At 50.0% G+C, this 12,264-nt stretch overlaps 1 protein-coding gene across 3 annotated transcripts in view; it reads left to right on the top strand.

Annotated features, from left to right (window-relative positions):
- Positions 1-12,264, top strand: part of LOC146189144 (neuronal-specific septin-3-like) — a 124,324-nt gene that overhangs the window by 79,514 nt on the left and 32,546 nt on the right. For all 3 annotated transcript variants that reach the window (XM_084604055.1, XM_084604057.1, XM_084604056.1), the window contains one exon: positions 10,542-10,688. In XM_084604055.1, coding sequence (XP_084460181.1) covers positions 10,542-10,688 — 147 coding nt within the window. The remainder of the gene's footprint in view (positions 1-10,541; positions 10,689-12,264) is intronic.

Here is a 12,264-nt window from a genome sequence, read left to right as displayed (position 1 = left end):
CCTTACGGCGTGGTTCAGGTGTCCACAGAGCAAGTGTGACAGATACTGCGCCTTTCCCTTTCTGTAAAACTAATTAATTTTTGCCGGGCTCCATCGGAGGGGGATCTCTATTGTGGTTCGAGCATGGGTGGAAAGAGAAAACATGCAGACAAAAGATGGAGGTTGGTGAGTTGCCTCGCACATCGTTTTAGGAAGTTGCGATAGCGCTAGCTTGCGTAGGAACAGAAGCCAAGTTCATAATTAGCGACAGCAAAACTGCCATTCAAAATTTTGGGAAGGGGAGGATATCGCCGGAGGCGGCCAAAATCCTCACCCAAAGAACAATAAATAGGAAAATTCAGTTAATTTGGACACCCGCTCACGCTGCCGTCCCTGGTAACGAGGCGGCTCACGAGCTAGCCCGAGCTCTCTACTTCCGGGTAGCCGTCGAGCCCCCCGAACACTGGGCATACGACGAGCGTCTGCAAAATTATGGGGAAATCATCGACCATTATAAATTGGGACGTAGACTGGTACCCCCGCCAGATGTTAGACTAAATAATAGAGAAGCTGTCGCGTGGAGGCGGCTACAAACTAATACGTTCATGAACCCGGTCTGGGCGTTTCACGCGCTACCAGACTTTAGGGACAATGATCTCTGCAAAAACTGTGGGGCGAGGGGACCCTCGACCACATAATTTGGGAGTGCCCACAATCTCCAGGGACAGGGCAAAATATTACAAGTAGAGAAGCCTGGGATACCCTGCTGCGAAGCGCGGACCCTGCGATCCAGCACCGCACCGTCCATCTGGCGGAAGAGGCCGCAAGAAGCAAAGGGCTACCTGCCAGCCTCTAATCCGCGGGCGCACGACTCCCCGTTTCCGATGGAAATAAAAGTTGTACAACCAACCATATAGAAAATTGAGGGGAGAAATCATTCTTCTCCTTCTCGGGCTTTAGAAAGTATGTTAATGGTTTCTTATTAAAACTTACTGAGAAATTACCGGAACAACAGAGAAGGGATATGTTCTGACAACCACTGACAAAAAAAAAAAGAAGATTGCAGCCTACATCGCATTCAGTCCTTATACAATATTCGAGCACCTCTCTTCATGGCCTCCGAGATTACCCCCGCGCGCGTGGTGCGCGCGGAGGTGATCTCGGAGGTCATGCTCTCTTATAGGCTGGTGAAGAGTCTCAGGCCCCCGAGACCCCTCTGGCTTTAATTTTAAGCATTATGTCGCGCAGGCGTGGCTTTGTATTATTTTACCGCAAGCATTTGGAGACGTTGCTCTTCGCCCAAACCGCTGGCCTGTGTGCTCTTAAGCGCGGTATATGTAAAGGTGGCGGCGTTTGCCGGCAGAATGCCGTTTGCCAGCGAGTTAGCGGGCTGACCATGTATCCAGGTCGCTCATGTATATGCATACGTGTATACCAGCTGCGGTGCAATCATAGGAAACGCTTTCACCTCAGCGGCTGACCCCTTTCGCAGAAGGTTTTTGACCCTGATGGTAGCTTGGCATATGCATGGCAGGAACTGGGTGGCCAACGAAACTGGGTTGAAGTAACTTAACATTGAGAACGGCGAGGCGAGCTATGGAGAGGAAGATAAACTATGGATTTGACTTTAAGGCAGTAGATAAACGTCCGGGAACAAATGCAAGTTGACGATATGCTAGCTGACGAATATAAGCTGCCATGGGCAAGGTATGTATTTCGATACGAAAATGTCCGACGCTTACTTAGCGCAATTGATTCCATTACGAAGGAAAGCAAGCGGCAAGGGGGTTGGCAGAAAGTCTGTTGGGGTAATATGAGATTATATTGACACGCTTCATTCTTTATTTTCCCTCTGTGCTGATCGCCAGCGTGTGCCTCCTCGAGGCGAAGAAACCGACGTTCGTCTCCTCGAGGCGAAGAAACTGAAGTTCTTCTGTCGAAGCGGGCCTGCTAGTTTCCTGCCGCACTGTGACTTCTGTTACTCCTGTGACCCGCGGTGACTTCTGATCAGAGACTTCACACCGTGACATCTGGTGGAGGTGCGGGGTGACGCAACCCATGCTCCGAACACCTCCAACCAGCCGAGACTCCAGCCCTCAAGGATCTCCTACCACCGAGATTACGCCTACCCATCAGAGTAGCCGACGGCTTCGAGGGCTTGATCCTGAATTCGCGCCTCTACAATTTTCTCGTACTGCGAGGCCGCCACCATCTTCTCCAGCACCACCTTCGGAGACAACACAACCACCCGTAATGACGCAGGTAGACACCACTGCCCCCTCCTTCGTGTTGCAGCAGCCGCGGGAGATACCCATCTTCGAAGCCTTTCCCGGCGACGACCCGGAAGTCTGGCTAGATAAATTTGAGCGAGTAGCCCAGTACAATCGCTGGGGCGACGACCAGAAACTGCAACATGTATTTTTTTCGCTCGACGGTTCAGCTCGTACGTGGTTTGAAAATCATGAGACTACTATCACAACGTGGAGTTCCTTCAAGGACCAGTTTCTGCAAGCTTTCACCACCGTTTTTCGGAAAGAACGCGCTGAACTGCTCCTACAGACGAGAGAGAGTTCAGCTCCCTAACGAGAGCGTACTCGTTTACTTCGAGGACATAACGAGGCTATTCCGTCGCGCTGATCCAAACATGTCCGAAGAAAAAAAACTTCGATATCTCATGAAGGGAATTAAGGAACAGATCTTCGTTGGATTAGTGCGATGTCCCCCCAAGACCATCGGGGAATTTGTATCCGAGGCCACTACCATTGAGAGGGCTCTAGAGATGCGATCTAAGCACTACGAGCGGCCGTCCATCCCTATTGCTGCCGCCATCGCGGACACTGGTAGCACTGACGTGCTCCGTGAGACCATACGGGCCATCGTACGCGAGGAGCTGCAAAAACTATTTTCGACGGCAGCACCCCCTCAAGTATCCAGCCTTTCTCAGATGGTTCGGGAAGAGGTCCACCAGGCACTCAACCCACCCGAGCCACTCCCGACAATGCCACCACAGCAGGCCATGACCTACGCCGCAGTCACTCGTCGTGCCTGTCCACCTCCCAGTCAGCATCCACCTCCCAGTCAGCATCCACCTCCCAGTCAGCACCAAGCAGCCCCTGCATACACTCGTCAAGCACCTCCCGCTCGAATTTCTCAGGTGCGTCCACGCAAAAGCGACGTCTGGCGCACTCGCGATAATCGCCCGCTGTGCTTCCACTGTGGCGAAGCTGGTCACCTGTTCCGCGATTGCTATTACCGACGAATGGGTCTGCCGGGATTTAGCGCCGACGCGCGAAAGCCGCAGCGTGGTGAACGACCCCCTGCTTTACGGGAAACCATTCAAGTTAGTAACTGACCACCATGCCCTATGCTGGCTTGCAACCCTAAAGGACCCTTCAACCCGTCTTGTAAGATGGAGTCTACGATTGCAGGAATTCGACATAACTGTCACGTACAAATCTGGCCGTCAGCATTCGGACGCAGACTGCCTCTCACGGGCCCCTGTAGATCCCCCCGCAGATGAAATTCCTGATGAGGCCATACTGCTAAATGCCATCAGCACAGAGTGCCTCGCTGAAAGACAATCTGCAGATCCCGAACTTCGTCACATCATGGACTATCTAAACGGTGCATGTACAACCGCTCCGAGAGCTTTCAAGCGTGCTCTGTCATCGTTATGTGTGCGCAATGGTGTCCTCATGAAGAAAAACTTTTCCGCCAGCCAAACGCCGTACCTGATTGTTGTACCTATGTGTCTACGTGATGAAATCTTACAAGCTTGCCACGATGAACCAACCTCTGGACATTTGGGAGTCACGCGCACGCTTGCAAGGCTCAAGGAAAAGTACTACTGGCCTCGACTTCACTCAGACGTTTCACACTATGTGAAAACGTGTCGCAACTGTCAGCGTCGTAAGGTGCCGCCGACTAAGCCCACCGGACTCTTGAAGCCAATAGATCCACCGTCGAGGCCTTTCCAGCAGATTGGCATGGACATGCTGGGACCATTTCCCCTTTCACACTCCGGTAACCGGGGGGTCATTGTTGCCACGGATTACCTTACACGATACGCGGAAACCTCCGCTCTACCCAACGGTACTGCCTTAGAGGTTGGAAAGTTTTTCATCAATTGCGTTGTCCTGCGCCATGGCGCACCGGAGATTTTGATTACTGACAGAGGAGCCGCATTTACAGCCGAATTGCTGCAGCAGATTTTAATTCACAGTCATACTGAACATAGGAAGGCAACACCTTACCATCCTCAAACGAACGGCTTGACCGAACGCTTGAACAAAACACTCGCTGACATGCTCTCAATGTACGTCGACGTAGAGCACAAAACGTGGGATGAAGTGCTCCCGTACGTTACCTTTGCATACAATACAGCGGTCCAGGAAACAACGAACATGACATCTTTCCGTCTGGTCCATGGCCGCGAAGTGACCACAATGCTTGATGCCATGTTACCACATCTAGACGACGGCAACCAACAACCAGATGTTCACACCTTTCTGCACCTCGCCGAAGAGGCCCGTCAGCTGGCCAGGCTGCGAATTCAGAATCAGCAACGCCGCGATGCACAACGATACAACCTCCGACACCGTGACGCCCGGTACACAGCTGGAGACCGTGTCTGGGTTTGGTTTCCTGTACGTCGACGAGGCCTCAGCGAGAAACTGCTGTGTCGTTACTTTGGCCCGTACAAAGTGGTAAGCCAAGTTGGGGACCTAAACTATGAGGTTGTTCCTGATGGATTTAAAAAGTCCCGACGCTCCACGCTCCCGGACGTGGTCCACGTGGTCCGCCTGAAACCGTATTACGACCGATAGTGTTGACTCTTTCTGTGCGTGAGCAACTGCCCTTCGTGCAATGGTTTTTTTCTTTATCTCTACCCGCACTCCCAGCATCGGGACGATGCTTCTTGTACCCGGGGGGCAATGGCACGCTTCATTCTTTATTTTCCCTCTGTGCTGATCGCGAGCGTGTGCCTCCTCGAGGCGAAGAAACCGACGTTCGTCTCCTCGAGGCGAAGAAACTGAAGTTCTTCTGTCGAAGCGGGCCTGCTAGTTTCCTGCCGCACTTTGACTTCTGTTACTCCTGTGTCCCGCGGTGACTTCTGATCAGAGACTTCACACCGTGACAATATGAGAAGTCTCCGGGACTGAGGTAGCTATAGCTATGCAAGATCGGGTTAATAGGAGTGATATGGGAGAAGCATTTGAATGCAGTGCACATCTTACGTGCCCTGGATAAAGCGGCGCGCACAGGAGGAAAAATAAAACGAAGCCATGACAGTGACGACATCGCGTGTTTACGCGAGCCGAGGCGTGACGGGTACTCTGCACGCGTGCCTGTCGATGCAGATAGAGCGTCCAAGAGGCGTCTTGCATCGTGTCGAAACGCCTCTTTCCGTTCTTCGGCTGATATGTGTCAGACCGGCACGGTTTTGTAAGAGTCTGGCGTCAGTCGCATGAGTCTGAGTCGTCCGCTGCCGTGCAGTGTCAAAAGCGTCTGCCTGAGTAAAGAGGAAGTAGCTAAAAAAAAAAAATGAAAATAATCAGAGTTCTCCGAATCTATAGGCGATACACCAATCTTGTATACATTCGGTTTGAACGCAATGTCATGTGCAACACACCACAAGGCTGTTACGTGCACCGTTGCCGCCTTCAGATTGAGGTCACAGTAAGTGACGTGAGTTGAACAGCAACGCTGCCTCGACCATGCTTCTGAAGCTTATACTTCTCTGTCAGTTCCGTGTGCTGCTGCTGTTTGACTGTTAACATTGTGGGCTATTTCCACTATGCAATATCTTATACCGACACATCAGAAGTCTCTCACGGGTTCGGTCCCGGTAGATGTTGCGCGTTTCGGTAGATGCAATGCGCAAGGCGCCGGTGTACTGTGCGATGTCAGTACACGTTAAGGGACTTCAGCAAGTGGTCGAATTTCTCCGAAGCCCCGAGTTGCATTGGAATGTTAAACCTCGTAAACCGATCCAAATAGTAATCTCCTATGCACGAACCCTTTAACACCTGTTTATAGTGCGATGCCATAGCAATAAGCTGTGCATTGAATCCAACTGGGATGTACCCTTTCGTATACTGATCGCATTTGTACCTGTTCATCGCCGAAAGGATCTGATACAGCGTATAGTTTAACTGTTAGACGAGGCAGCCCAGACTGGTGCGACCAATTCATGGTTTTCAGAGTGCACGCTAATGCTAGGAATTGTATTTCTTTTTTTTTCTTTTTTTTTTTTTATAGTATTGAAACCGCGCTGTAAAGTGCTGCGTCGTTCACACCTGACACGCCTGCTCAGCGCGACCGCTCGGTTGCAACGAGAGATGGCATGAGCGAGGAGGCTAGCGCACTTTTCCACTTCTATCCCTGTTGCTCACGAGGCAAAAACTATTTTTCTTTAGTTAACGACCGGTCCCCCACTGCAGAAATTTTTTTTTTGTCGTAAAATAATTTATGGTAAAGGATTCGCTCTCTTTCTATGCCCACAACCAGAAAACTAAGTGGTAAATACTCCTCAAAAAAAAAAAAGAAAAAAAAAGCCTATATCCATCCAATGGTGTCGACTGATTGTCCATGACGCCTCAGTTAATCCGCTCCACCCGCCCGCCCCCTGCGACGTCACGCTAGGAGGTGCAAAAAGAATAACCATATGTGACGTAGGTCGAAGCCATTGGATGGATAGGGCCTCCGTTGAGGGCTGCCTACCGCTTCCTTTAGCTGTCATGCATCTACAGCGTAAACGTACCATACCGTACCCAATTAGCGGGAATGGGAGTGTGGTGCGTTCACACTGTTGTAAAGAGCGAAAGAAATACGCTGCCGCGGGTGTCTTTTTGGTGGAAAATCGATTTCTGTACAGATAAAAAAAAAAAAAAAGAGCGGTTGCTCGTCTTTAGTTCGCAGTGCGCCGCCTCACATCTGCAGGGGCGAATTCCGCTCTCTGTTGAAGCTGAATGCCCAAGTGTGAATGCGACCTCTCGAAGGGCTGCGACCCTTGGCGTCTGCGGAGCCCTGCCCGCCGCCGTTTCCTCCCAATTAGCTTCGTTCGTCGCCCCGGACTCGAGAGTGCGTCGATGCCCTCGTGTTCTCTGGCTTCTCTTTGTGTCTGTGTCCGATTCGTGCCGTGTTTTCCGCAATCTTGGCAGCCTCGATCGAAAAGTCCTGCAACCCGCTCGAAGTCTGTCGCATGGTCAAAATTTTTGCTTGAGTGCTGCAAACCAGCGCATGCAGTCGCAACAGGCGTTTAGCATAGCGGAAAGTACTAGCGTATATAGGTTTACCGGACGGTATACGTATACCGGTTTACCGAACATCTCCTGCGCATGCGCACTGGCATAGGTGTAGCAACTGCGCTTGCGTAGCCGGTGTCAGGTAAGGCACTATAGGTCTACGTTATAATCGTATACGACTCAAGCCTGGAGCAACTAGCTCACGCAATTCCTCCGTGGCACAAAGTAGTTCGCTGTTAAAACTTGTCTGCTTACCTGTACGAAAAGCTAACCATCAGACCGAGTCATAAGCACAAGGATTCCGATGCCTCTGGCATGTTTGGTGCCGCCAAATATCAAAAACTGGTTTCGTTTACTATTCAGCCGAGTAATACACACCATAGTTAGCAATGATCTCTTTTTCTTTTTTTTTTAATTTCTATCCTACTCTGCCAAATGTCAGCAGAGGACGAGAAAGTAGAAAACTCGAAGTGTTGAGGTTAGCAAGCAGAAGCTGCACCACCATTTTGTTGTACGTGAAACTCTGAAAATGGCCACGCACATATATAATCGGACTTTCTCACCTCCTCCGGACCGGACCACTGTATAGCTGCGCTTTGTACTCCAAAATGGTGCCATGACATCGCATGGTTTTCTGCGCACGTGAACAATCCGCACATATATTGTCGAAATCAGTACACTGAGCGTACAGCTTAAAAAGGGAAGTGTATTTAATTACGCGCTGCCGCATGCGCCTTGTCACCCATGTCAGAAAGTCGCGCCAGGGTGTCGAACTCGTGGCCTTCGCGCTAAGCTGCACAAAACGCTCCAAGCGCCGTCACCGCCACGGCCTTGCGGGGAAGTAATGGTCTCTTCATCAGAAAGGCACACAAGACACCCACCTCGCGTATGACTTCATGTGCACGTGCGCGTGAGTCAACTGCGCTAGCTGCTGGAATCGCCTGTACTCGGCGGACACGGAAATTCCGCGGAGTCTTTTCGCGCCCACGGGGCGTCGCTGGACAAACAAGAGCCTCGCGACGTAAAGAAAAACAGGCGAGACGTGACCGTCCATGGCGGGGCTGGCGAAATATTTGTGCCCCCGATATTTCGCTAACATTGGCAGCGCTCGATTCCTTAGGTCGTGCTTTTCATCCCAGCACGAGTTCACGTCCACACCCATCCCGTCCCCTTGAAAAGTGTCTTCGAGGCAAGGTCAGGGAACGCGACAATGACAACTCGGAAGTGTTATCTGCGCAAAGGCTAGCTTTACCTGTCCGCATATCTGTTCCTTGTTAAGTTGTTGCGCCTGTTGTATGATTGAGCTCTTGGCCAACTGGTCTCTTGTAGGCTTTATCGGCGTCCTGAAACAGCTACCTTCGTAAATATACTCCAAGGCAGAGAAGCCTCTCAGTGACTTTGACTCATCAAGAGCGCTTTCTCAACACTCTCTTTATATCCACCTGACGATGTGGTTACAACCTGTGCAAATAAAGCAGAGATTTGAAAGAAAACCATGGTTTGGTTTGGTTTGTGGGGTTTAACGTCCCAAAGCGACTCAGGCTATGAGAGACGCCGTAGTGGAGGACTCCGGAAATTTCGACCACCTGGGGTTCTTTAACGTTAACTGCCATCGCACAACACAGGCGCCTTGACTTTCGCCTCCATCGAAAAGCGGCCACCGAGGCCGGGATTCGATCCCGCGTCCTTGGGAACAGTATAGTCGAGCGCCGTAACCACTGCGCCACCCCGGCGCGCAACACATGTGACTAAAGGGAGGAGCACATGGACGAGCGCGAAATATTAACATGGAGCCCAACCGACAAAACAAAAAGGTGCAGGAGTAGAGTTATCGAACAACTGCTCGTGCACGAACTATCAGGGTCAACCTCACTAGCAGTGCTATATCAGCAACGAAAACAACGGACCTCGCTTGGACGCAGGGACCACATCATCGCTCGCTCTTGGACGTCATAAAATCAGCCAACCTTTTTCCATTCATTTAGTCATTAGCTCATTCTTCATATCATACTCTACTGATGCCCTGAGGCAATAAATATTGTTAAAACAGACAGACAAACAAACAAACAAACAAACAAACAAACAAACAAACAAACAAACAAACAAACAAACAAACAAACAAACAAACAAACAAACAAACAAACAAACGGAACGAGGTCGTCAGAGGTCGTAGCTTTGCATAAAACACGAAGTTCCAAAGGAAGGCCGAAATCAAACAACTAAACTATACCAACAACGAACAATGGCAGTCGTTCAAGAAACTTCACCTTATTTGTTGAGGAGAACCGGCCGCCTTTCCTGATCATGTGAGCTCCTTCAATCTCCCGAGCTAGCCTGTCAGATGCGCGCCCGTTTACTGCCGTATAGAAACAAGCAAAACGTGTCATTTCTTAGGTTTGTTATGTTTGTATGCCGTGATACGTAAATACAAGTACGAGCCACCGTATATGGGCTCAGGGATATAACATGCTCTCCAGACAGCGGCCTGCCCGATGTAAACATCGCCGCAGCTAAGAGGTATCTTATATATCACACCAACCGTACTAGGAGCAAATTAATAGCTGTCATGAACCTTTAATGTCTTGGCACCTGCTAGTCAGGCACGGGCTAGGCAGTTTCAACGGATGCTGTAAAAATAACTTCAACGGCGAACTTATTGGCCACCCTTTTGACGTTATATGATGGTTTATTCACATACGACGGGTCTTCGAAATATCGAAATATCTTTTCTCTTTTGCCCTCATGAGACAAGGATCATCATTGGGCCTTTAAAGGTGCCGCATTCTTTTTGATAAAACGTCACTTCGCTTTGTGCTCCTAAAGAGGTGCCGAGGACGGAAAGCCTAACTGTTTCAATCTTTCATTGCAGCAGAGACCCTGATGATCTGTAAATGAGCTAGACTGCAAGAGATGTCATGTCCTTTGCTATTAATTACGTGCCAGAAATTTCATTTGGAATATGACGAGAACTTGTTTTACATTGACTGATTGGAGAGTAAGAAGAGAAGTCGCTGTAACAACAAGGACGGTCTTCGGGCTCCATCAACAAGGTTCAAATGCCTGATGCGTCACCGAGAAAGAGATTGAGATATAAGTGCACCGTAGTCGCATGGCGAGGTCGTTATGGTCTGTCCACAATCTCCCTGACGTACCACATAATTATACCTGCATACATGCGGAGTGCGTGGTGTGGCTTCAGTTGGTTTATAATTGTGGTTGGTATTTCGTGTCTCGCGGAATTGGAGCAGTGAATTTCATTGTTTTCCTCTCCAGAAATGCCACATGTCACACTCAGTGTATCTTTTCCTCCCGCAGCTCTCCGGTCGGTGTTCGTGTCCGCCGACGCGGGCCGCAGCGGTCGGCTCGGAGCGCGTGCCGCCCTCGCCGCGGCCAGTCAGCTCCTACAGGGCGACCTGCCCGACCTGCTGGGAAGGGCCGCAGAGAGATCCGCCGCCCGAAACGGTACGACACGCAGTTCTTTCCTCCTTCTCTTTGGGATTACCTTCGTGCCCTTGGTGCCACCTTGTGGTGGTAGGCTGCAGCATGCCCCCCCCCCCCCCCCCCCCCTTCTCCCCAACCGGCACTTGTTTTCCCACTACTAGAGCAGATGCAACGGGTGAGGAATGTAGTGTTGGTCAGTACAGTTACCGTAGTTTGCGTCATGTTATACGACAGCATGTGAAATATATGCGGGCACGCAGCTTCATTTTTTCGCCGCTATCAAGGCAGCTTATGCTTGTTGAGGCCATTTCTGCATATACGACGGGCACGTACACTGTGAACACCCTCTCTTCGAAACTGGAAAAAAAAAAAAACAATAAATGAGGGCGAGATATATGCAGACACGGCAGTACAACAAGCGCTCCGAAGCTCGAGCTGTATCAGATGTGCTTCAGTCGGTGTCCATTTGTATGCATATCGCGAGGACCTCGGTAACGACGTTGGCAGTGTGTACTGAAGAGGGTAACGTTTAGAGTGCGCTCTACTGAGGCAGCGAGATAACGCGCTGACAGTTTGACTAAATACAGCGATAAGGCGACGCTCTTGTATTCTTTTTATCTCGGATCCCTTTTGAGAGACGCGCTGCAGCTGTACACCACCGTAGAGTGTGTTTGAGAGCGCCCGCCCAATATACGTCCGATTGCTACGCGCAGGTGTTGGGTGCCGAGCACTCGGATCAGTCGAAAACACCGTACAAGCACCCGAAACGTGGTGAAGCAGGCGATACAATAAAGAGATTTAGCTTACCGAAGACGTATTGACGAAGATGTATATCGGTTTACCGGACCTCTCCCACGCAGGCGCAGTGAGCCACGATTGCATCCACCCCTGTCAATATGCCTCTAATAGTGGAAAGAGCTTGTGAAGTTCGTACAGTGGTTACTATATAAGTGATCGTTTTGAGACAGGCTAATATGTTACGAAAAATGTTCGGAATTAAATGGAATACCGTTCAGAGGGCCGTATGGCAAGAAAAATTACTTGGGGTATAGAACTCCATTACTATTCGCCCTAAAGCAGGATATATTAGCGATATCTTACAGGGAAATGTCTACTTATACTTTGAACAGGTAGTAACCGCTGATCCTCATGCACCATAAAAGGGAAACAACTAGAAGAATACGATTACGGTGGAGCGCATTTGGCAAGTACTCGCAGATTATGACTAGCAGCTTACCGGTATCGCTCAAGAGAAAATTATATAACAGTTGCATCTTACCTGTGCTCAGCTGTGAGGCTATGGAACGGAAAGTGGTAGCTGTGCAACGTTAAGAGATATGAAGCGTGCAGAGGGTGTCAGGGAGATAACTCTAGTTTATGATATTCTAGAGGAATCAAGAAGAATAAATGGGCATGGGCAGGGCAAGTAGTGCGAAGAGAGGATAACCGATGGTCGAAAAAGGTAACATTCGATAAAGGGAAGGAAAGCGTCGCAGGACGTGGCGTAAGTCAGGTGGGCGGATGACGTTAAGTTCGTAAGGGTCAATGGATGCAGCCAACTCATGACCAGGTTAATATAGGATAAATATGGGAGAGG

The sequence above is a fragment of the Amblyomma maculatum genome, chromosome 5, assembly GCF_055883805.1.
Source record: "Amblyomma maculatum isolate TAMU_Amacu chromosome 5, ASM5588380v1, whole genome shotgun sequence".
NCBI classification, from domain to species: Eukaryota; Metazoa; Arthropoda; class Arachnida; order Ixodida; family Ixodidae; genus Amblyomma; species Amblyomma maculatum.
The sequence above is the reverse complement of the archived record's forward strand: the minus strand, read 5'-3'. Positions and strand labels throughout refer to the sequence as shown.